The sequence below is a fragment of the Pleurodeles waltl genome, chromosome 1_2 (genome assembly GCF_031143425.1).
Source record: "Pleurodeles waltl isolate 20211129_DDA chromosome 1_2, aPleWal1.hap1.20221129, whole genome shotgun sequence".
Lineage (NCBI taxonomy): Eukaryota > Metazoa > Chordata > Amphibia > Caudata > Salamandridae > Pleurodeles > Pleurodeles waltl.
The window spans coordinates 99,270,720-99,296,358 of record NC_090437.1 but is presented as its reverse complement, the minus strand read 5'-3'; the positions used below and the strand labels follow the sequence as shown (position 1 = coordinate 99,296,358).

The 25,639-nt window shown below is 46.5% G+C and overlaps 1 protein-coding gene across 5 annotated transcripts in view; it reads right to left on the bottom strand.

Annotated features, from left to right (window-relative positions):
- The window catches only part of LOC138297158 (tyrosine-protein phosphatase non-receptor type 9-like), a 766,145-nt gene that overhangs the window by 699,703 nt on the left and 40,803 nt on the right, over positions 1–25,639 (bottom strand). For 2 of the 5 annotated variants that reach the window (XM_069236649.1, XM_069236659.1), the window contains exon 2: positions 8,701–8,761. The exons of 1 other annotated variant lie outside the window; for it this stretch is intronic. In XM_069236649.1, coding sequence (XP_069092750.1) covers positions 8,701–8,761 — 61 coding nt within the window. Of the gene's footprint in view, positions 1–8,082; positions 8,099–8,685; positions 8,762–25,639 lie in introns of those variants that run through there. 2 more of the 5 variants (XM_069236681.1, XM_069236684.1) reach the window with 2 other exon arrangements.

Below are 25,639 nucleotides of genomic sequence, written 5' to 3'. Positions count from 1 at the left end.
TGTGGCTCCTAGGGCCCTCCAGGGCAAATGGCGTGGATCCTACCCATCCTAGAGGAAAAGGGGAAGTCACCTATCTGGTAGACTTTGGCTCTTGCAGGAGCCCCAGAATGGTCATCCATGTAAATCGCCTCAAATCAAACATGACAGAGATGAGATGACCATGACCATGATCATGATCACTGATGAGGGACAGAAAGCAGAGAGTGAACCTCTCGCTGATCTCTTCTCCAGCAACCCAAAAGATGGCTCAGTTGAGGGTGTGGTCTTTTCAGACACCCTCATTGACCAATAGCAGGCTGACTGTAAGCAAGTCTTGCAGCAGTATGCTGAGCTCTTCTCCTTGACCCCTGGTTGGACTACCTGGTGCACACATTGCGTGGACACTGGGGACAACTTACCTGTCAAAAATAAGATTTACAGACAGTCTGATCATGTCAAAGTGAGCATCAAAGCTGAAGTCAGCAAGATGCTGGAGTTGGGAGTCATAGAGCACTCTGAAAGTCCCTGGGCCAGCCCAGTAGTTTCAGTCTACAAGCCTCATCTGAGGGTGGGAAGAAAGAAATGAGGTTTTGTGTGGACTATAGGGGTCTCAAGGCTGTGACAAAAACAATGCTCACTCCATTCCTAGGGTGATGAGTTAATTGACAGGTTTGGGGCAGCCAAATATCTCAGTACTTTTGACCTCACATCAGGGTACTGGCAGATAGGTCTGACGCCTGTAGCAAAATTAAAATCTGCATTCTCCACTCCTGATGGGCACTATCAGTTCACTGTTATGCTATATGGACTAAAGAATGCCCTTGTCACCTTCCAAAAGTTGATGAACAAATTCCTGGCAGGGTTAGAAGACTTTAGTGCAGCATATCTAGATGATATTGCTGGCTTTAGCCTTACTTTGCAGGAATACCTGATTCACCTGGGGAAGGTCCTTGAGGCTCTGTAAGGAGCAGGCCTCACTATCAAGACAAGCAAGTGCCAGATAGGACAGGGCCTGGTTGTATACTTGGGTCACCTGGTAGGTGGAGGCCACATGCAACCACTGCAAGCCACGATCCAGACAATTGTGGACTGGATAGCTCCAACAATCCAGACTCAAGTCAGGGAATTCGAGGTTTGTGAAAGGATGTGGCTCAACTGTGGTCCCTCTCACAGAACTGACCTCCAAAAAAATGCCACAGAAAGTAAGCAGGACAGTGAGCTGTCAAAAGGCCTTTGACACTCTGAAAGAAGCAATGTGCTCAGCACCTGTTCTCGAAGCTCCAGATTACACTAAGCAGTTCATAGTGCAGACAGATGCCTCTGGACATGGGATAGGAGCAGTCCTGTCCTAATTCACTGATGATGACCATGACCAACCTGTTACTTTCATTAGCAGGAGGTTACTCTCCAGAGAGCCCTGTTGGAGTACCATTGAGGGGGAAGCCTTTGCTATGAGTTGGTCCCTGAAGAAGTTGAGGCCATACTTGTTTGGCTCTCACTTCCTAGTTCAAACTGACCACTCAGATGGCTGATGCAGATAAAAGGTGAAAACCCCAAACTGTTAAGGTGGTCCATCTCCCTACAGGGAATGGACTTTACAGTGGAACACAGACCTGGGACTGACCATTCCAATGCAGACGGCCTTTCCAGGTTCTTCCACTTAGAAGATGGAGACTCTCTAGAGGAAGGATAGTTTCATCCTCTTTCATTTAGGTGGGGTTATGTAGAAAAGCACCTTTTTTGCATGGCTATCACCCACTTTTTGCCTGGTTTCTGATGTGGCTTCAAATGTTAGTGCACTGGGTCCCTGCTAACTATGTCCCAGCACCATATCTCTTTCCACAAAACAACACAGTTGTTTTGAACAACTGGCACACATTTTAGCACCCACTGTAAGTTTCTAGTAAATGGTACCCCGATACCTAGGGACTGGGTACTAACAAAGGTCCCCGAGGGCTGCAGTACCAATTGTGCCACCACAGTGACCCCTCACCAAATCCACACAGTGCTGCCATTGCAGACTGCGAGCATTGGCGCAGGCTAAATTGAAAACACAACCTGTCACACCCCATGTGCTCCACCTCTGCTGTCACTGCATGTGCCAGGTCTAAGTCACCCCAAAGGCAGGGTGCTTCAAGGCACATGTGAGGGCCTATATGCACAAGCAGATAAGCCCCCACTGTAGCCCTGTTGAGTCTGAGACATAGTAAGTGAACAGGGAATCCATTTTAAATGCATGTGGAGGACACTGGTCATTACCAGCTACACAATGGCTTCTCTGAACCCTGGGATGTTTGGTATCAAAGATCTCAGAAAGATAAACCCCCACTGAATCCAGAAGTGTATTTATTAATAAAACTACCAGCTACTAGTGCACTGACTGACCAGTACTGACCAGTTCAGCCCCCACAGACGCATTTCTGGTCCCCCAAGGTGAGAGCTAGCTCTCTCAAGGGCCAGAGAGAAAAGCCTGCACCCAGGCAGGGTGGACAATCCAGGGTGGGGAGCTTCAAAAAACTAGCCGCCTTTGCAATGTGACCCAGGTCTCTCCAGATGGCGGAGGTGACCGACCCCCCTGTCGTGATCCCCTTTTGACAGCAGAACAGGAGGGAAAATTAGTTAGATTAGGAGGTGTGCCCACTTCATGCCAGTTCCACTCCTACGGTGGACGAGCTGAAGTGGACACTACTTTTTAAATTCCTCCATCATGTTTGTAAGGAATTAGACCTCTAGGGTTAGGGTTAGGCTTACTACCCAGCAGAAGTGGTCCTAAGAAGGGTGTAGTCACCCACAAGGTGGGCAGACCATTGGCTACCACCTGGCACGCCTTATAACAACCTCAAATTGAGTATTTAAGTGGCACCCCTGAACCCTAGAACTCAGATCCTGACGACCTAAGAAGACGAGGACAAAGAAGAGGTGCACCCACAGAGGAGGAAAAAAAGAAGCAGCTGACCACGCTGGATTGCCTGCTGACCTCAAATAACTCTGCCCAAGAAGCCAACTCATCCTGCCTTCCATAAAGATCCAAGTTTCTCGTGATTAGTGAACCTGCTCTGCAACAAAAACTTCAAGGAAAAAGACAGCTGCTGGAACACCAAAGACCCGACAGCTGAAGTGACCACTGCACCTAACATCCATGACCCGAGGTGAAGTCAATCAACAGTGCGAACGTGGTTCGCCAGCTGCCCAGAGACCAAGTGCAGAGTGGGCTCACCCATCTTGGACTCACCAGAGACCCCTGCAGCCTCTGCATGCAGGCCCCCTCTTCTGCAGCCTTGTGGTGAGAGAAAATCCAACACCTCCAGCAACCACTGCACCCATCTCCCATGACCCCCATCTGAGGTGGGTCACTGGTGCCAATGACATCCCCCGGCTCCTAAGAGTGCAAGTCCACCCCTGATGGCTTCCCCGACGATTATTGCAGCCTCAACACGCAGGACCCCCTGACCACAAGTGCTCCCAGGCGAGAAAACCTAATGCCTAAGGACACCCCTGCATCCATCGCCCTTGGGCCCTGGAGAAAAGGACCAAAGGTGCACCTATGTTCCTGAGCACCCCAAGTCGACTACCTACTTGGTTGTTGCCCGGACTGGCTTCCTAGCCAGAGCTTGCAGCATGTTTGTCATGAGGTCCAACTCCCATGGAGAACCACTGGGCACCCAATGCCTTACTGCACCTCTGCACCCAGCCGCCCCAGTGCCACCCGGTGTGACTTGTTGGTGAAGTTCTGATCAGTGCCCAGTACTTACCTTTGCTCCCTGAGCTCCACCTCGTAAGTCATTGTTAACCCTGTGTTTGCTGAGCATTGTTTTCCTCCTTAGGATAACATTGAGAGAACTCTGAAAATTGCAGTGTAGATTTCTGAAACTACAAAGTATTTATGCTTAAAAGTCTACTTACTTGATTACGAAGTTCTTGGGTTTGAAACATATATAAAAATAATAGTTTTTTTTCTAAATTGGTCTTGGATTTATTCTTTGAGTGTGTGTCTCATTTATTGCCACTGTGAGTACAACAAATGCTTAGCACTACCCTCTGATAGGCCTAACTGCTCGTCCACACTACCACAAAATAAAGCATTAGTCCTATCTACTTTTGCTTCTGCAAACCAACTGGGGATCCACTAGACTATCTGCATGGGGTAATTCATCTTTGAAAAATTCTATCTTTGCTTGTGTGTGTTGGGTTTTTGTCATTTTGGCCTTGTTCTTCTCAGATAAATATTGTCTATTTTTCTAAACTGACGTGTAGTACTTTCTTGGTGTTGTCACTGCGTTACTGTGTGTGTACAAATACTTGACACATTGCCTCTGAGATAAGCCTGACTGCTTGTGCTAAGGTACGAAGGGGGTGAGCAGGGGTTATCTCAGCTGTGTTACTCCCTTACCCTGACTAGAGTGATGGTGGCTACTTGGAAAGGGTGCAAACCATTGCCAACTAAAGACCACATTTCTAGCACTGATGATCAGAGGTGAGGATAGGACTTGTATTTGTACTTTACATACAGTGATTGGTGTACACTACTTCCATATTACAGACCATTACACACCAACATACTGGTTTGATATTTTTCTTTTTGCAGCTTTTGAATCTTATTTGCAATAATGTCTCAGTCTAGTGAGCCATCAGTTGGAGCTACAGATTTGGTATTTGACCAGGAGAGTTGGAGACCTATTTGGTACTTCAGCTCAGAATGTTCTGCAAGGAGCTCAAATGTCTTATTAAAGGCCTCACTACGAAGGAGAAGCTGCAAACGATGCAGAGGGCCTGGTTGGCAGCAAAGGGGGCTGATGAGCACATAGAGGGAGATAATGTTATTGTGGATAGAGAAAAGCAGAGCCTGCATGGGAATTTTGTGAATCAGAATCTGTCTGGAAGCAAGGTACATTCCACGGCAAGCAGCAGTGCTTCTTTGAGAGCTCTGTCCCCAGAGGAACAGGAAGACAGGTGGGAGGCTAGGGAGCTCCAGTTGGAACTAGCCAGGCTCAAAAGAGAGGCAAAAATGCCATGAACGAGAAGAAAAAGATTTTAGCTCACAAACTGAGCTTGAAGGAGCTTGATTTAAAAATCAGGTCCCGCACACATCATGGCAGCAGTTCTACACTGCGGTCTGAGGGAAAGGTACATATACCTAAGGATGTGGTGAAGCATTTTGTTGTGGGGGATAACATAGAGCAGTGGTTCAGGGGTTATAAGGTGGCATTGAGAATGAACAAGGTCCCTGGGAGAGATTGGGGGGCAAGCCTGTGGAAGTACTTCTCAGTCGAGGGGAGGGACACCTTTTTGGCATTACATCCAACAGATCAGATGAGTTACCACATCATTAAAAAAGCCCTAATCAGAAGGTATGGTCTCACCCCAGAAAGGTACAGGGAAACGTTTAGGGACAGTATTAAACTTGGTTCTCAAACTCGAGTACATTATGTTGATTTCTTTTGCAGAGCACTGGATGGTTGGGTGAAGGGCGGCAAGCTAACAGACTATCAGAGGCTGTACAATTTGATTGCATGTGAGCACTTGTCTAGTCATTATTTTCCAGAGCTGTACCAGCACTTGATTGACAGCAAGCTTACTGACCCCAGGAAGCTTGCCAAGGAGGCGGACTGCTGGCTCAGCACCAGGGTCCCAAAGAAGTTGTATATGGGGGACTCAGCCAAGGGTGGGCAGGGTCCCCAACAGAAGAAGGAGGGAGAGGTCAAGTGAGGCACAGAGAGGTCCTAGGATAAAGGAGGGGGGAAGGTTCCCATGTCCCTTTTGACAGGAAGGAAGGAGGTTCTGGTGGGAGGTTGCCCAGGGCACCCCATTTTTAACCCCATTGATTTGAGTGTTCCCAGTTAGGACACAAGAAAGGGGACTCTGTTTGTCCTAAGAAAACCCCCACTGGTGGCCCCTCTACATGGGTGGCCAATGGGGCCTTAAGGGGAGGGAATTCAGAGGGCTAGGTCATAGACCATGCATTAATCTCCCTTAGTTGGGAGGGGAACTCAGAGGGCGAGTTGGTGATCCCAGAGGATGGGAGTTGTCACTTCCACAAGAGGAATGTGGATGGGGTCCCAGTCACTGCTCTGAGAGACGCCAGTGTTAGGCAGACTGTGGTTGTGGAAAGGCTAGTTTCCCCAGAGCATTACACTGGCCAGTGTAGAATGACTCAAGCTCATGGGCTGGACTTCTTTCCCCCTATGGCTCTGGTGTCCCTAGAGTGGGATGGGGAGGCGACCCAGAGAAGGGTCATAGCTAGTCCCCCGATGCCCGTAGACTGCATTCTGTGGAATGAGTTGCCACCAGTGTCAGGGGAACTGGGAGGGGTGGCCGCCAAGGGCACTGTTATAGTTCAGTTTTCTGGGGGTACCACTCCAAAGCAGAAGGTACAGGACTCCACCAAGAGGGACAGGGGGAGGGAGATCTCACCCCTGTCCTCTGCTCAGACTGAGGGTACAGACCCTAAGTTGAGTGACCTCTCTCGGGATACCACCCCTGAACTGATGGGAGGTGAAGTGTAAAAAAGGTGCAAGGCACCTGGGGTTACTGCCCTCCACTTTCCAAAATCACAGAGGAATGAGACCCTGGGATGGCCTGGGGCCTGGCTCTTGGCAATGACAACTGTCAGCGGTCTTTATTGGTTGTTGTCCTTGTGGTCAGAGTCTTTGCTGGGTTGGGGACCGAATTCAGACCCAGGGGGTGCAATGGGCCACAACACACTGTTGGCCATGGTGCTACTGTCTGCCTACTGGGATGCATGAAGTGAGCAAGGAAATGTTAAGTGCTGCACAGAAGGAGTCCACAGATGAGGAGAAGGGTTCCCCCGTGTTAGTTCAGTGGGCCCTCAGAGTCTAGACATAGGGAGACACCTGGGTTCCGAAAGGCATAGAACAGACAAGAGCCCCTGCTGTGGTGGGCCAGTGTTCATGTTCTATCACCCTAAGGAGGGAAGTTAAGAGCCAGGTATTAAGTGGCCTATCCTGGCTTTAAGCTGGGAGGGGGGCTGTGTTGGAAATGGCCCTTTTTGCAGGGTTATCCCCAATCTTTTTGCCATAGACCTCCTGTTTTTGATTGTGTGGTATTTTGTTTTGCTGGCTTTAGGATTTTTACCACTTCTGATCAGTGCTAAAGTGCAAGTGCTCCCTGTCTAAATTGTATTGGTGATTGGTTTATCCATAATTGGCATATTTGGTTTACTAGTAAGTGCCTAGTACAGTTCAACATGTGCCTAGGGCCTGTAAATCAAATGCTAGTAGTGGGCCTGCAGCACTGATTGTGCCACCCACATGAGTAGCCCTGTAAACATGTCTCAGACCTGCGACTGCAGTATATGGATGGGCAGTTTAAAACTGCCATTTCTACATGCAAGTCACTCCTAAAGTAGAAAGGATTACTTGTGTGTTTTACATATCCTGCTAGTGAAATACTGCTAATTTAATTTTACACTATTGCAAGGCCTATATCTCCCATCGGGTAACATGGGGATTGCCTTGAAATATTTTTTTACGCATAATTTCCCATTGGGAGCAGATAGAGATGTGGAGTTTGGGGTCTCTGACCTTACAATTTAAAAATACATCTTTAGGTGAAGTTGGATTTTGAACTGTGAGTTTGAAAATGCCACTTTTAGAAAGTGCACAAAAGAAACAAGAGCCAACACTGTAATTGACTTGGAAATAAATAGTATTTACAATGAGAAGGCAAAACCAATTACCTCTCCCTAGTATTAATACATGACATTTATCCAGAACAATTGTAATTGAATAAAATTTCTCACACACAGAAGAACAAATACAAAAGCGAGAATTTACCTCATATAAAAAAATATTTTGGGCACTGCACACACATTACATACATCAAAAACATATGACAATATTCAAATTGAAAAACACAAATCGACACAAAAAAATCAACCTAAAATTCAGGTTCTGCACCAATTTGAAGGAGAGGGAACTTAGAGCCTAATTCATTTGCAAAAAATGTAAGGCTCCTCCTTAAAGAGCAGAAAGCGTGGAGGCGATAATTATAAGTCTTTGTGGTAGCTCAAACAGGAATGATGTGCAATACAAGACAATGCTTTGAATTCTCCCTGAAGGCCATATCTTCTTTAATAGCACTCACCGCTGCTCCCTATTGTCGATGCATTTCGAAACCACTGTATTCAAGGGTTCTTTTCAGGACACAGAACACCAAAGCACAACTGTTAACAAAAAAACTAATATCACACACACTACTTAAAGAAAAACGAAAATCACATATACTACTAAAAGAAAAAGTGCCAACAGATCTCATCACTCTGCCCATAACACATTCCATTATAAATACCTGGCCAGTAGGAACTGGCATTTTATGAATGGCTTACCACCAAAGTAGGGGTCTCACAATTCTGTGTAAAAAAATAATGGATGAAAAAAATGGATGGCCACGCAGTTACTCATTGTGACGCAATACTAATACTGTAGACAACCATGTATGTTTTCAACAGAATTCACTTGATTGAAAACATCAGTTCACAACATAACTTGCTAAATTGTCACCAGATACATGTGAAATCCATTTTCCATAAATCCAACACCTAAGCCACAGTGGAAAATTAACAGAGATAAAATAAATTACAGCCAAGGAGCATTAAGGCATCATTTTAAACCCATAAAATGAATCCAACCTGGAAAGCAAAATAAAAACCATTTAAAAATGCATTTCCCCTGCTTATAAACATGTTACCTCAATCTATTTTACCGAGTAGAGAAACACTCCTCGACTTGCTGCACTGAAGTATAAATCACTTTCATTTCTTGTCCTGAAACAAACAAATTAAAAAAAACACATCAGAATAAAGCAAACTTGAAATCTCCAAAGAAATGTAATAACACCATCTGACAATGCCGGACATTACCTTCTGCTTGCTCATGATGAATTCAAACCAATGTTAATCCAGCAAAAGGCACCTTTAGTTTTGGGGGAGGGTTAAATACTGTGTGACCCTGACTTCTGACGTGAAACTCCTGCCCTTAACTTTCCACTGAAGAAAGTTTCAACAGAAGGGATACTAACCAAAATAAACACAAGCATCAAATTACATGAATGTTAAAAATTACTGTCATGGAAAAAACTTTAAAGAAAAGAATTGAAATGCATTTCTCAATTCAGACCAGACCATTCCATGAACAAATTAGGGGTTCTGGGAACTGAAGTCCAATTACCCAACAGTACTCTTTACTGCAAAAGTGAACGTCAAAAAACATTATTGAAAAAGCATTCACTTCACTGTACCGGTAAACACTGTAAACCACTAAAATACAGATTTTTGAGAGCTGGAAAACATTTATCCAACATCTGCCCATGTCACACACAGCTATCCATAGCTACCTTATACGGCCTCTTAGTTCACAACAGCTATCCTCTGGTGCCTAAATATTCCAACACTATTATGCCAAATTGTCCCCACTGGATTGCCAAGGGGGGACCCACATTGCTATACTATAGCTGGCAAGTTTATGGAATTGCGAGCAAATTATTATTAAACACTATAGTTGACAATTGACAGGTACAATAAATTCTGTAATTCATTGAATTCATTCAACCCCTTTGTAGCAATATTCAATTTCAAAATCAAATTGGCTTCTATTCTCATGAGCAAGGAGTTTGAATCACCACCTCTATGTCCAACCTTGACCACAGCCAGCACCGTCCATAGCACATCATTCTCTGAGTGACGATTATCTAAAAAATGGCTCACAATTGGTGCTGTAGTGACCCTGTGTCTAATTCAGGACTTATGTTGAATGATACGCTGCCTTACTTCTTGGTTTGTCTTTCCAATATACAGTTTGTTGCAAGGACAAAGAGTGCCGTAAATAACATTTTTGGTTTTGCAATTGGAAAATTCGAGATGACTCCATTTAATTATTTTATACTCATATTCCTTCCCTTCAATAGTGGAATCAGAACACATGCAAGAACCACATTTGTGATGCCCCTCTATGGGAGATAAATTTCATGCTTGATACAAATCACTTCTAACAGGAGCTGGTGACACACAAACTCAAACTATTTGACTCCCAATGCTCTGATCCTTCTTAACAGCAAATAGCGGTCTCACAAAGGATTTGTCCATTGTTTTAATCAAAGGCAAATTCTGCAGTACTATTTTTTTGAAATTGTTAGTCAGTGGACAAAATGTGGATTCACAAACTAATCTATCTGTGATGGCCCTCTCACGTTTGGTCAACAGTGTTTCTCTCGGAGTCCACCAAGCCCGTTTCGTGAATTGCGTCACCAACTCTTTCTGTCAGTTTATTGTGCAATTTTTTAGCATGGTACTCAAAAGCTGTCTTTTCAGAACAATTACGCCGGATGTGTAAAAACTGCCCATATGGCAGATTATCTCAGAGGCTTTGGGGATGGTGGCTAGAATAATGCAATGCCTTGTTACGTTCAGTAGGCTTTGTGTAGAGAGAGTTGCTAGTTTACCATTCCGAGGGAACACCTCAACATCCAAAAATGTGATAGAATCACAACTACTAGTGGCACAAAGTTGAATGTCATTGGTTCTCTGATTTATCCACCTTGTGAAATGATTCAATGACTCCATGGAGCCTGCCCAGAGACAAAAAATGTAATCAATAAATCTCAACCATATTGCAATATCACTAACAAAAGGGTTATTATTTTACACAAACCTGTCTTCAAACATTGCCATGAACAGGACTGCTAGCTCCAACGCGAAGGGACAAGCCATCGCTTTCCCTTTCACTTGAATAAAAAACTAATTATCAAATTTGAAATAATTATTTCGAAATACAAACCGTGCTCATTTCAATATGAAATCAGTGGGAACCTGGTGAGGCCGTGGTCTGTTCTCCAGAAAAAAATCAATTGCATTCATCCCATCTTCTTGGGGAATCTGTGCATATAATGACACCACATCAAATGTGACCAACATCTGAGAATTGGGATCAAACTCTAGATCATCAATTTTATTTAGAAAATCTGTTGTGTCTCTGAAGTAAGAAGGAACTTGGAGAACCAAAGGTTTAACAAAAAAATCAACATATTTAGCAAGAAGCTCTAAAACTGAATCGCATCCAGATACTATGGGGCGGCCAGGTGGGTTCTTTACATTTTTATGCACTTTGGGTAATAAATACAAAACTGGGACCCATGGGTTCTTCTTAACTAGGAAATCACATTCCTTAGGTCGAATTAACGTATCCTCTAAAGCCTCTTTCACCATAACTTGCACCTCAGCTAGAAGATCTTTAGTAGGATCCTTTGGAAGTTTTTAAATAAAATTTTACATCATCCAGTTGTCGTATGCCTTCTCCCTTGTACCCCTCTGTAGGCCAAATCACAATTGCCCCTCCTTTATCAGCCTGTTTTATAACAGTTGACTGATCATTTTTCAAATCCAGTGATACTTTTTTTTCTTCTTTTGAAATGTAATGTTGTATGTACTCTTTCTTTTTTTCTGACTGCAAGACAGCAGAAAAAAACTGCCTGCTCAAAAATGAATACCTCTTTAGGTACCAAATTAGGAGCACGGCAAAAGGGTGATTTATTCTTAAGCCCAGACACCTCTACATTAGAGGAAGCATCATGATTCAGAAAAAAGGTTTTCAATCTGATTTTTCTACAGAATTCTAGAGCTTCTGTTTTTAACTGAACAAAGTTAGTGAGTCATATTGGTACACATGACAGCCCTTTACATAGGACTTTCTCTTCAGCTTCAGATAGTGGCCTGTCTGAAAGACTGAAAATAAGTGATGCTATTGATTTTTGCAATACGTGCGTCGAGTAGTCATTTCCCAAGGCTGCTTCTTCCTCTGCCCCTTTGCCTGCTTCTTCCTAAAAAAGACTGCTGCTATTTTTGAGGGCCTTGGTTTGATGGCCCTTCATCAGGGTCCGATTCACCAGCAGAGGAGAATGATGTTTCAGAAAAAGTAATAAACTGGTGCCTGGACCTAGCTTTGAAATCTGGTAAATATCTCCTAGAATCAGGGCAGGAATAAAAATCACTTCTAAGATACGGGGTACACTGTCTCAAGTCTGAAGGCTTTTTTGTCCCTTTCAAAGTTGATAGTCTTTTAATTTAATGGGAAGTCTTTAAATTCTCCAATCTCTTTTTCATTTTTTTTCAAGTAATGCTTTAGCATCAGAAACAGAATGTCTATCTTTAAGTTCTTGTTCTTACTTCAAAATTCCGTCAAGCTATTTTTTTGCAAGTCGCTGAGCAGTCTCAATTGTAAGAACCTTGAGGTCACGGCTACATTTACTGCCTATGAAACTGTACCCTATTCAGTACTCTGGATCCTCTATAAAGATGACAGAAATGTTTTCTATTTGTAGACCCCAAGGGATAGTGCCTGCTCTTAAATGCTCTAGCAGGAAATGTCCATGTAACTCACTACGGGTCAGTTTTTTCTTAAGTCTAATCAATCTATCTGATTCATTCAGTTGTTTGGAGGACAAGCTCAAAGAAACCGAAGTGAATGGAGAAGGTACATTAAGTAAATTCTGTATATGGTCTTCTGTGAAACACAAAGGCATTATGACTTTGGCGTTAAGTACCGCCTATCGCTGCGGTGACGGCCGCCAAAAGACCGTCACCGCGGCTAACATCTGTCTGCCAAATAATGACCACAGCCGGATTTCCACCACAAGAAGGGTGGAAATCGGCTGTAGCCATGCTGGCGGACGGCATTAAGGTGGCGCTGCTAGCACCAGCAGCGCCACACCAGTAGACCGCCGCCAGCCGTATTATGAAAAATATAGCATAAGTGTTCTGCAGGTGGGTGCTGTTGGTGTTAGCAACGCCCCGTCCCCTGCCAGAAGACCTCCTGGATTCAGATAGTTTGGGTTTCCGACAGGGAAGAGGGGTGTTGTGTGTGTGTGGGGGGGGGTGAGTGTATGAGTGTGTGTGTGGGTCCGTGAATGCAAATGTATGTGTAGTGTTGTTTGCGTGCGTGTATGCATGTGTGAGAATGCCTGTAAGTATGGATATGTGAATGCGAGTCTGCATGTCGGTGTGAATGTGGCGCAGATGTGTGCATGAATGAATGGATGCATGCGTGTATGAATCCGTGTATGCCTGTGTGAGTGGATGTGTGTATGTCTGGTGCGTGTCTGCGTGTGTGTGTAGGGGGTGCCTGGGGAGTTGTTGGGGGGAGGGAGCCTCCTATCAATGAGATGGAAGGAATTCCCTGTCACTGATAGGGCCTACCACCATGGTATTCGTGGCATTAAGAACTACACGAAAACCATGGTGTTAGGCAGGGTCAAAATGCCTGAGGCAGAACAAGGGTGGCCGCCGGGCTAGAGGGTCTTATCTCCACCCCAACAGCTGCTACCACCATGGCAGTCTGAATGGAAGACAACCCGCCAAAGTCATAATGTGGCAGTATGTACCATCCAGTCTGTTGGAGGTACCACCGCCACATTACCACCGACCTCCGGGGTCAAAATGACCCCCTAAGTGTCTTGCTCAGACATAATTTCCAAAGGGAGTTGGAGGTGTGGTGACGATTAGTCACTACCCACGAAACCTACCCCTGAGCAAACCAACCTACTTATAATTTTTTAATAGTCTATTAATATGCCTATAGACCCTCACGAGAAAACTCTTGCTCACAATCTACTGTAATAGAAAAGGGGTATGTCCTATAAAACAGCTAGGCTAGACCAATCAAGCTACACAAAAGAAACAAGAGCCAAGACTGTAATTGACTTGGAAAAAATATTATTTACAATGAGAGGGCAAAACTAATTACCTGTCCCTAGTATTAATACATGACATTTATTCAGAACAATTGTAATTGAATAACTATTTCTTGCTTAACCATTCTGTGAATCTGCATGTCTGCTGAATACACATCTGGGTCAGGAGGACAGTTTGGCTATTTGTTTATTCACTCAAGACAGTAACACAAAGGGACATCAAAGACTTCATCTGCCAGCACCTGGGTTCTCTTGCTGAGAGTCCTGACTTGCCAAGTGGTTCCAAATTCAGCTCCTAAGACCTTGGGAGCGAGTTCTGGGTACCCAAGAAGAACCAAGCACATCAACTCCAGAGAGACTGAGTGCAATGACCAATGCCACTGCAGCGCCTCCAAAGTCCTGTCACAGTGTGTCCCCCGAGTGCTGTGTCACCAACGTCCGGGACACCCGACTCCAACTCCACTGCAGCACCTGTGGTCCGTGGTGTGATTGGAACACCACAACGTCGACCCCTATGTCTTGACATACTGGATTCATCGTCCCCGCCTTGTCATAAGGGACCAATGCCTCACCACTGCTGCCGCATCACCTCCCCTGCAACCGTAAGGAACCAACACCTCACCTCCCCTGCCAGCAGTAAGGTACCAATGCCTCAACTCCCCCGTAGCAGTAAGGAAGTGACGACGCACTGGCTCCACTGACGCCTCACCTCTCTGACTCCATGCAAGGTCTTTGTTTCCTCGTTTTCCAAGGTACTGTACCTCTGGGGATTCAGCGACTCTGTTACTGTCCGGCACTCCCTCACGAGTGGCGTCAGACTGTTGGGGACGACTCAGTCAAGACGGTTAGCCCCTACTTTTTCCCTGGTTTCTGATGTGGCTTTGACTGTTCCCCAGCGTCAGATCTCTTTCCCCAGAATTGCACAATTGGCACACACTTTAGCACCCACCGTAAATCTCTAGTAAATGGTACCCCTGGTACTTAGGGCCTGAGATATTACATCCAGTCCCTTAGGCCAGCAGCACCAGTTGTGCTGGGAGTGAAAGGACTGGCTTTCTACATCCTGCTTCCAAAGGTTCTCCAAAGGCTTGGACTCTGCGTGCCTCCTGTTAGGAAGTCTCAGGGAGATCAAAGACTTCATCTGCCAGCACCTGGGTTTTCTTGAGAGTGAGTTCTGGTGTAACCAAGATGAAACAAGCACATTGACCCCAGAGTGACTTCGGAACAGATGCCGATGTCCAACTCCGTGTCACTGCCTGTAATGGAGCTATGGTCTCTGCTGATTGCAACGACCGTGACAGATGACAGCGGCCTGAAGCTGCCATAGCGCCTCCAAAGTCCTGCTGCAGCGCGAGTCCAGAGTGCCATGTCACTGACGTCCATGACACCCAACTCCGCCACAGCACCTGTGGCCCATTGGTGTGATAGCGACGCTGCGAAGTCGACACCTTGCGTCTTGACCTGCTGGATCCATCGACACCCCCTTGTTGTAAGGAACTGACGCATCACCACTGATGTCACATTACCTCCCCTGCAACCGCAAGGAACCGACACTTCACATCCTCTGCCTAGCATTAAGGAACTGATACCTGACCGCCCCGGAAGCAGTAAAGAACCGACGCCGCACTGGCTCTAGACACAACTCACCTCCCCAACTCCATTTAACGTCTTTGTTTCCTTGTTTTCCAAGGTACTGTACCTGGGATCCATGTGACTCTGTGACCGGTACGCACTCACTTGGGACGGGCGTCGAAATGTTGGGAACGACTCGGTTAAGTCATAGTGATAGCCCCAGTTGGAGCCATTGTGTTTCTAAGTGCTACACTAAGATTTAATTTTTGAAAATTTGTTTAAAAAAAAGTACTTTTATTGTGTTTTCACTGTGTTGCTGTGTGTGTACAAATACTTTACACATTGCCTCTGAGATAAGCCTGACTGCTCGTGCCAAGCTACCAAGGGTGTGAGCAGGGGTGATCTTAGCTGTGTGACTCCCTTACCCTGGCTAGACTGAGGGTCCCAACTTGGACAGTGTGCAAACCACTACCAACTAGAGACCCCTGCAGCTCAAACAGGAGGTCAATCAGCTGACCCTTGGAGTCACTTCAGCAGGAGATGAAGGGTGCAGGGCCAGTCTTTCTTCTCAGCAAGCAGGATAACAGACAGCAGAGCAGCAGAGTAGCAGGGCAGCACAGTGGCAGTCCTTTTGGCAGCTAAGCAGCACAGAAGGCCATGCTCTGGTCCAGGAGCCACAGGTCCAGGAGTGTACTGAAGAGTCGGTCCCCTTGTTACATGGAACCTTTTTTAAAAACATAAGAGATGTTTCTAGAGAATTCCTTTTGAAGTGCTTGAAGTTTTCTGACTCCCTTGCCCTAGATCCAAGCTGGCTGCATGAACAATGCTGGGGTCACAAGTCCTTTGTGTGACAGCAGGACACAGGCGAATCAGGTGTAAGTAAGGCTGTGCCTAACTCCGTCCTCCCATCCTGCCAGTGACAGCCCATCTAGGCACACCTAAGCTCTCTACTGTGTGTGGCTGTCTAGAAGGAATACACAAAGACCAATGGCCAACTACCTTCAGTCACATGTGATCCAGAGGAAGGCTGCAAGCACTACATGGAAAAGGCAAGGAAATGCCAAATTTCTAAAAGTGGCATTTTCAAAATTGTAACCAAAATATAACTTCACCATAAAATAAGTTTTTACAGTGCAATTCTAAAGAAATCAAACATGAAATGTTTACCTGTTGCTTATTAAATGCAGTAAGGCAACCTAATGTTTTCCTAGGGGAGTAGTAGGGCTTGCAGTAGTGAAAAATGCTTTTAAGAGTTTTTCACTACCAAGGCATGTAAAACCTAAAAGTACATGTCCAGCTTTTTAAATACATTGCACCCTGTACTGTGGCCTGTTTAGGGCTTACCTCAGGGTGACATATGTATTAAAAAGGATGGTCTAGGCCTGGCAACAGCTTTATTGTGCCAGGTCGAAATGGACGTTTAAACTGCCCACACAGGCTTCAATGGCAGGCCTGTTTTAAAGGCAACTTAGGTGGGTGGCACACTCAGTGCTGCACAGTGCTTTAAATGGGCAGGTACTGAGTACCTGCACTTTAAAAAAAAAAACATGATTGAACATTACAATAACACAAAACATAACAAGCAGTGCATTTCGGTAATTTAATGAAGGAACAATTTCAGAGGCCCGAGCATGGGCAAGGGGAGTGCATACCATGCTGGATCACGTAGCCACCGGAGCTGGGCCTCCTGCTTCACAAAGCACATCAATGCCCAGGTGACTCAACAACCACACATGGAACCCACCTGGCAACACCATTTGTCAGCAAACGTTACAATCATAGATAGAAAAACACAACAATGGTGTCCGCACATCACTCCCCCTCACTTGAGCTGTCAAGAGAATCACACTCATCCCTCTCTGTTAAATCGTATAGTAAGGACCCCCACAGCGTCACAGCCTCCGAGGCCCCCCTGTCCCTGCAGTTATTACGCATATGCACTTCCTCTGCCACACCCCATTCAAGGAGATCCCTCTGTCATGATGCCTCCCGGGGAACCTGAGCACTCATCCAGCATATTGCCCCTCGTCTCTTGGCTAACAGCAACGCTAGTTGGGCTATTTTATAATGTATCTGTCGACCCCTGGTATAGGTACCACTCCCTGAAGGTGGGTATCGCTATGCCAGTCCTTTCTGTTATCTTCAGAACCACCTGTTCCCAGTATCCCCGAACCCCTCCGCATGTTCAAGCCAGATGCAAAAAAACGGGTGCCAAACTGTCCACATCTTGCGCACTTCGCCTCCCTATCAGGATTTATTTGATTAAGGCGCTCCGGGGTCACATATGCGTGGTGCAAAAAGTTAAAGTGGAGGAATTTAAATCTGTTAATACAGGACACTTTCTTCACCACCCAATGTCCTCGCCCGCGCAGCACGTGCCACACACTGAGGTAGCACCTGATCACCTCTGACAGCTCTATAGAGCAATAAAATGAGGTGTCCCCCCTCTCCTCATCGGAGCAAGCCTCCCAGCACTTGGGATGGCTGTGGGGCAGCTGGGAAGCCAACCCAGATCTCCTGTGCCACACTTTGCAAAGTGGCATACTGCAGAAACTGAACCGGCCCCACCTCAAAAGTTTCCTGAGCCTCCGGAAATACAATGAACACCTCCGCAGGGTAAAGATTACCGCCAGTCTGCCAGCCACCCGCTCTCCAACGATCCATAGACATATCGGCGTTGATCGCCCCGAACGGAGCAAAATCCCAGATGTGCAGCTCCCTGTCGAACAGTGGCCTACCCAGCACTTTACTCCCAAACGTCTCCCAGACTGCTGCAGTCCACCTCACCAGATAAGGAGCTCCCTCCGTCGACCTTCCTCCTCTTAACAGTAATTGCACCAGGGAGACACCACCAACATCCCAAGGAACAACCTATTTTCCCAATTATCTGATACTGTCAGCCATCACGCCGCAGGTTGTAAATGGGCCGCATAATAGTAATGCTGCACATCAGGCAGGACAACACCACCGTCCTCCATGTCCCATTTAAGTACCGACAATGCCACCCTACTACGACGTCCGGCCCAGACCAGGGAGATAAGCAAACTATCTAACTTCCGTAAAAAGGAGGAATGGATCGGGAACATGGCATTCTGGATTAGATAAAGGCAACGTGGAAGAAAAAACATCTTCGCCACAGCTGCCCTACCCACCACCGACAAGGTCTACTCCAAAATGCCACTGACCCCTCAAGATTGATTATAACCTTATCCTTGTTGAGGCATCTATATGTTTCCTCAGAATGGGCCACCCATATACTCAAGTATCGAAAACCTTCCAATTCCTAGTGGAGGCCCAGCTCAGGCAATCGATGGGAGGGAAACCCCACTAAGCTACCCATTGGAAACAGGAGTGACTTCCCAACATTTACTCGGAGACCCGAGACCGCGCCAAAGGCTTCAAGGAGCCCCAGCAAGACCGGCACCGCCCGGGAAGGGGTATGGACATACAGCAATGTGTCATCCGTGTATAGAAAAAGAACATGAGTAGAATCATCAAGCTTAATACTCCCTCTTTCCATCTCCCTAAGCAGTAACATTGCCAATGGCTCAATAGCAAGGGCGAATAGTAGTAGCGAGAGCCCCTCCCCACCTCCCACTCCTCCGATAAGTCTCTCCCAATTCGAACCTTAACCAAAACCCAATCCCCGCAGCACAGCCTTAAGATATAGCCACTCCACTGTATCAAACGCCTTTTCCAAGTTGAGTGATACTATTGCCAAGTCAGAGGCCCAGTCTATCCTTTCGTGTAATACATGAGTGAGTCTACAAATGTTAAGTGTGGTACTACGGGCAGGCATAAAGCCACATTGATCTTCATGGACCAGTATGTGAACCACCGTCGACAGCCGCCGTTGCCAACACTTTGCACAATATTTTTACATCTGTATTAAGCATCGTAAGTGGCCTGTACGAAGATGAGTCTGCCGCATCCCTTCCAGGCTTGGGCAACAAACAGATAACCCCCTCCCTCATCGTACGCGGTAGTATCCCGCCTTCTCGAGCCTCATTTAAAACCTCCAACAATTTCCCTGTCTGTGTGGTAGAATAAGCGTAATAAAACTCTGCAGGAAATCCATCTCGCCTGGGGCTCTGGATCTGCTGAGGCCATGAATAGCCACTCTAAGTTCCTCCACATCTGACACACTGTCCAGTTCCTACACAAGCTCAGGGGCCAACTTGGGCAGCCCAACTCCATCAAGGTAACCCCCAATCCACTTAGGCAGACCTGCCACCCCAGCGCTGTACACTCCACAAAGGTGCTCCACAAATACCTCCAGGACATCCTGCCTATTAGTTACAAAGTCCCCATTCACTGTGCAGATCTGCAGGATAGGGGGAGGTCCTGTTCCTGTCTTAATATTCATGCAAGGAGCTTCCCCGCCTTTTCCCCCTCTCTATGAAGTCACTGACGATATGCCCTAAGCGTGCACCTGTTTAATGAGTTCCATGCCAACTGCACTTCACGCTACACTTGTAGCATCTCCTGTCGCACTTCCTGCGATGCCTCCCCACAGCCCTGCAGAACTGTCAGCCTGCATTCCTGCGCCCCCAAGGTTGCCTCCAGTTGGAGCCGCACTCCGCATGTCACACCACACAGGCCCCTCGCATGACAGCCTTAAGTGCCTCCCAGCCCAGTGCTTCGGTGGTCGCAGACTGCCAATTAAAAACCAGATAATCTGTCAGCGTACTCGCAATAGCCTCTCGGCATGCTGGATCTGCTAAAAGATCCGGAGGCATGCGCCAGCCGGTGACATACCACCCAGGTGGACCCCACTGCAATGCCAACAACACTGGCGCGTGATCAGATAGCAACAGACCCAAATGTGTCACCTCCACCAATGACTGCAGATCCATGCCACTCACTAATATACGATCCAGGTGACTATAAGTGTTATGCGTCAATGAATGACATGTAACTTCCTGACCCTCTGGATGTAAATCCCGCCAGCTATCCCTGAACCCTAAATCACGCATAACTGCGGTGAGCGAGGTCGACATCAGCGGTTTTGTGCCCTGTCGGGCGGGTGTCTATCCGGATGGCCATCGAAGACACAATTGAAGTCCCCTGTCAATATGATCAGTGTCCCTCCAATAACTCTTGTAAATGCATGAAGAATACTTTATCATTTATATTGGGTGTATAAGTGTTAAGCAGTATAACCTCTCTACCATCTAGCATCCCCTGGACTAACTCATAGCGACCCTCCACATCTGCTTCACTATGCATGTGTCTAAAGGGCACCCCAGGTGTGATCCAAATGGCAACCCCTCTCGCATAAAAAGAGTATTTTGCAGGGTATTGCTGCCCCATCCATTTCTTCCCCAACCGCTGAACCTCCTCCCCCACTAAATGGGTCTCCTGTAGGTAAGCTATTTGTATTTTGTGACGGCGGAGGAATGAATGTACCCTATAACGTTTAGAGTAGCCCTTTAAGCCCCAGACATTCCAGGTCAAGTTGTTCAAGCGTTCCGCCATTAAGATCTGCAATCCTCCCCCAGCCTGAGTGAGCCATCCCACCGCCCTGAATCATCGTCCTCCCATGCCCCTCCGGTTATTAGAGATGTGTATGAATTCACATGCATGCACTGTATGAACACAGCCCTTTTGAAACCTAGGAGCAGTATGAAACAAGTCAAAACATTCAACACCCCCCTCCCTGAATGGGCAGCAAAACAAATGAAACAATAACCACTACTCATCCTTAAAGTATCATGCTGTCAGGATCCTAATCCCGTCCTACTGAAACATGGCCTACCACTAATCATGGAGAGAGGCTATTGCACCCCAAAACCATATAAAGTCCCAACCGGTGTCCAAGTATTACAAGTCGAGGCATCCATAGCTCCACCAACACCGCCCTTGATGGAATCTGCACTCTCAGAGTTCTGTATCAGACAAAAGAGAATGGATGGAATTAAAAAGGAAAAGAGGGAGAACAAGTCAGTAACACGGCGTGCATAACACATCCAACAGTTGTACAGTCAAGTGCCAGTGTCTACAACCATTGCCCCATCCGCATGAGCCGTCTCCATGGAACCAATTGATACATCCTGTTGTGTCAGTGCCATCTTGCCATCTTCCTGGATTTCGACCCTGGTCCGATTTTCCCCCTCTCTAGGTGACAACACCAACTGTCCGGAGGGCTCCCATGACCTCCATGTTGACCTATGGGACCCCTGTGTAGTGCTATCGTCCTTCCTCTGGGATCTCACTCCCCCACGAGGAACCTTGTCCCATATATCCAGCCATTTCGACACATCTTCTGGCATATCAAGGAAATGGGACTTGCCGCCATGAAGGACCGTTAGCCGGGCTGGATACAGCAGCATATAGCGTATGTTCAGCGCTCGCAGCTTGGCCTTGACCTCCAAGAATCCCTTCTTGGATCCGTGTACTTTGTTGGTGTAATCCAGATATATCAAAATCTTGCGATTGTCAAAGTGAACTGACTCCATGTCACGACTTGCCCGGAGGATGCAATCCCTGTCTTTATAGTTGAGTATACGTGCTATGATGCACACAGGGGTGCCCTGACCAGAGGGCGAGCAACCAATGCACGGTGCGCCCTTTCGATCGCAAATATTAGAGACAGTCCACACCCAGTGCTCCACAAAGGCCTCAGTGGACGACCCCTTAGCCTGCTCTGGGAACCCGGATGTTGTTATGGCAAGACCTACCCTACGTGTCCTCCACACTATCCTCGAGGGTCCCAGCTTTGGATGTAACCTCCACCATCTGTCTCCACAGTGTATCCACCTCTGTCTGCAGCTCTGAAATCGAGCCCTCCGTGATGTGCACCCTGTCGTATTCCTTCCAGAGGTCTGCCCTGAGGAGACTGACCTCGACTGCCACTCATTCAATCTTCCATTCCAGGGCCTCTCTAAACCCCTGAATCGCCGCCAACAATTCAGCTCTTGTGGGCTCTACAACAGGGGTTACCAACCTCACATCAGTCCGGCGCCTGGTCCCGATCCCGTTGCCCCAACAGAGCAGGGGTGGTCTATAACTCCATGGTATTGCCCTGGAATGGGCCGGTTGCTTGCTCTTACCCATCAGCGGGGGCCCAAATGGGCGCAACAGTCAAAATTTGACAGCAGGAGAAGCCACAGGGGTGAGAGGCAACCCCCACCAGTTCAAAACGCCCTGGCGACCAGCTGTAGTCTGCAGTCACATAATGTCACCCCCTCAGCCTTTCAGGGGGTCTATAGGGGACCAGGGACCAGTCACACCCTCAGGGCCTGGTCTCCCATCCATACCGCTGGTATTGTCGCACCACCTAGGGACCCAGCAGGCCAAGCCCAGGCACTATCAGTTGCTGCTTCCAGCAGCGTCTGGCCCAGACCCTGAGGGCCAGCCCTGCCCCAGCACAGGATCCACGCCGGTCTTCAGGCCTCCCAGTGGGGCCCTCCTCCAGCATGCTCACTTCAGGGGCCCGGCGTCGCTGCACTGCGTCCTTCGCCACTGAACCGGGCAATTCCAAGCCTATCCGAGGGCCCTCTGCATTCTGACACCACATCGTCTGCACTCCGGCCCAGGATAACCAGGCTGTGCACCGCACGTCAGAGGTAGATGACTTCTCCCACCCCTGCCACGATCTCTTCTGGCACTCCCTCGTCCGCACTGCTGTACTCTAGGCTGCGAGCCCCGGCCCGACAGGTCCGGGCCGCAGCAACCAGCTGGACCTTCACTCCAGGCCCGGCTGCTGACACAATTTAGGCTGTGCGCCCCAGCGATGCGCCCATGGCTGTCCGCCCCAATCCGGGAGCCCTGCAAAATCACGGGACACCCGGGGCGGCAGCAAATAGCGATCTGTCACGTTGTGCCTGGTTGGGCAGGATTAATGAAAGGATTTCGTTGAGGACGCAGGAGCCTCTCAAAGGCACGTCCTGTCAGCCATCTTGCGTGGCCATGCTCCCAGAGTACCTGTACTTCTTTAAATTGAAAGGAAGAGTACCTGTACATATTAGCACTGCTGCATTAGATTTATTAGAAGAGTGGCAGCACTTCTCAGGAACACACAAGTACTCTAACTAGCGAGTACCTGCATTTCTATATTTCCATTTAAAGCACTGGTGCTGCAGGACCACTTATAGAACTTAATTTACTGGCCCTTGGCATGTGTAGAACTATTTAACAAGGGACTTACAAGTAAATTAAATGTGTCAATCAGGTGTAAAGCAATTCCACCATGTTTAAAGGAGAAAGCACAAGTACTTTAGCACTGGTTAGTAGTGGTAAAGTGTGCTGAGTCCTAAAAGCCAACAAAAACAGGAGGGTGAAGACAAAAAGTTTGGGGATGACTCTGCAGAAAGGTAAAAATCCAACAATCACAAATGCACTCTGATAGTCATCATTGAACTTATGCATCCATTCATCCATCTACTGACTCATTCTTGCATTCACCTTCTGACACAACCACTATAAAACACACAGAAACTCAACAACAAATGCATGATAAATTAAAAAAATACAAATATAAAAAAGAAAACATGCTGTCATCTAAACAGTGTGGCCATAAGCTTGCAATGATGAACCTTAACACCATAGCAAGTCTTGCAGAGGTATTGTAAATAAGCTGTCATTTTAGTTTTCCAACTTAGAACCAATGAGTTGGCTATATTAGAATGGTAAAACAATGATTCACTATTGACTGCAGCATTCCATAATGGTGTCCTGGTTTAGATGAAGTGGCAAAATGGGGTGTGGCGCACTGCAGATGAAATGAGCGGCAAGCAAGCGACCCATTAGCACTTCCTAGAGAGCTGTAGTATCTTCTTAGGAAATATTAAAACAAAAAGAGAAGAAACAAAGAAACGCAAGGGGAATTGTGAGAGGAGAAAATTCAAAACTAAAGGACTGGCCAACAGGAACTGACATTGGAATGTGCTAATTTTCAGATGGATGTACACTTGTTATCGGAAAATGGCATAATTCACAGGGTAAGACGTCCAAGAACTTACATGGACTCAACCAGTACTCCATGCAGTGCGCTTTCATGGATGGAAGCAGAATGTAAATGACATTCAGGCAGACCAATGGCAGGACAGAGCTGACCCAAAGGCCCTCTATGTTCCCACATGGCTATGTATTTACATATATGGATGTACGTATTGTTTGATGATTTTCATTATTACAAGATCCTTCGAGACAGTGAAGAAGACATTCTAACAAAAATTATTACAGTGCAAATCTTCTCCAACTGTGGTTTGTCAGAAGCTGTAACCTATATCAAAAGTCTTCCATGCTTAGGTAATCTGATACATTATGTAACAAATACCCATCTGTAGGCTTTAATACAGACAAATAACAATCCACCCTTAAAGGCCTATTGCCTTTAATATATGCTTCTCACAATCAGTATGTCAGGCCTACCGCATTTATCATATTGTTTCATGATAAATGGATCATACCTATGACATCGGATATGTTTTTTCCTAGTGAACCAATCAGTCCTGTAGGTTATTGGCTTCACATCAGAACCGATGGTGGCTTCCTGTACTGAGCTTAAGCATTCCACAAGGCAACCACCAGGCATCTAGACATAAAAATATATCAGTGGTGTAACATATGCCCCAACAGCCCCCGCAGTGCAGGAGGCCACGAGCCACAGGGCCCCTCCTTAGCAAAAGTGATAGGTAGTAAGCTGGGGCTTTGCAGTGAGGGGCCCCCTCAAGATTCATTACACCACTGAAATAAAATAGTATACCAAATTACACTTACTTGGCAAAGTGAAATATTAACTCTCTTAAGGGGGTTTAACAAGAATTCTGACAGTGCAAATCTTCTATGACAACGGTTTGTCAGAGGGAACAATGAGCACCAAAACACTTGCCTACAATGGTAATCTATGAGACTTCTCCAAGGATGTTGAATTCCTATCACCCGATGCCCAGGGCATATTTTGTAATGAGGGCATAATTTGGGGTCAAGGGCAGCAGGTTTTCATGTTTATTTTGTCCTGGGGACAACTAGGCACAAACACTTTGACTGCTGGTTTATTGAGAAGGGACTGTCTGCAGTTGAGGTAATATGTGTGTCTGTATGGTAATGGTGTTCGAACTTGCATTTATGGTTCATTATTGAAAAGCCTTTATTAGTGGGGTAAGTGCTGTAAAAACGTTTTAATGTTACACTGCACTACTGACAGTGGTTCCAGTAAAAAAAATAAGTGTACACACATTTGAAAAGTTTGACAATATGAGGCTAAGTTTAATGCTCCCAAAATGCTCTCTGATTATATGCAAATGTTTGCAGAAGCTTGTAAGCAAGAGTGATGATTCTTTGCTTTCAAAATAAATTGTTCAGAAAAAAATGCATGTAGTAAACGAAAACCTATCGCTACTATACAATTTTAGGTGGCATTTCTTTGAAGTGTCATTTAGTGAAA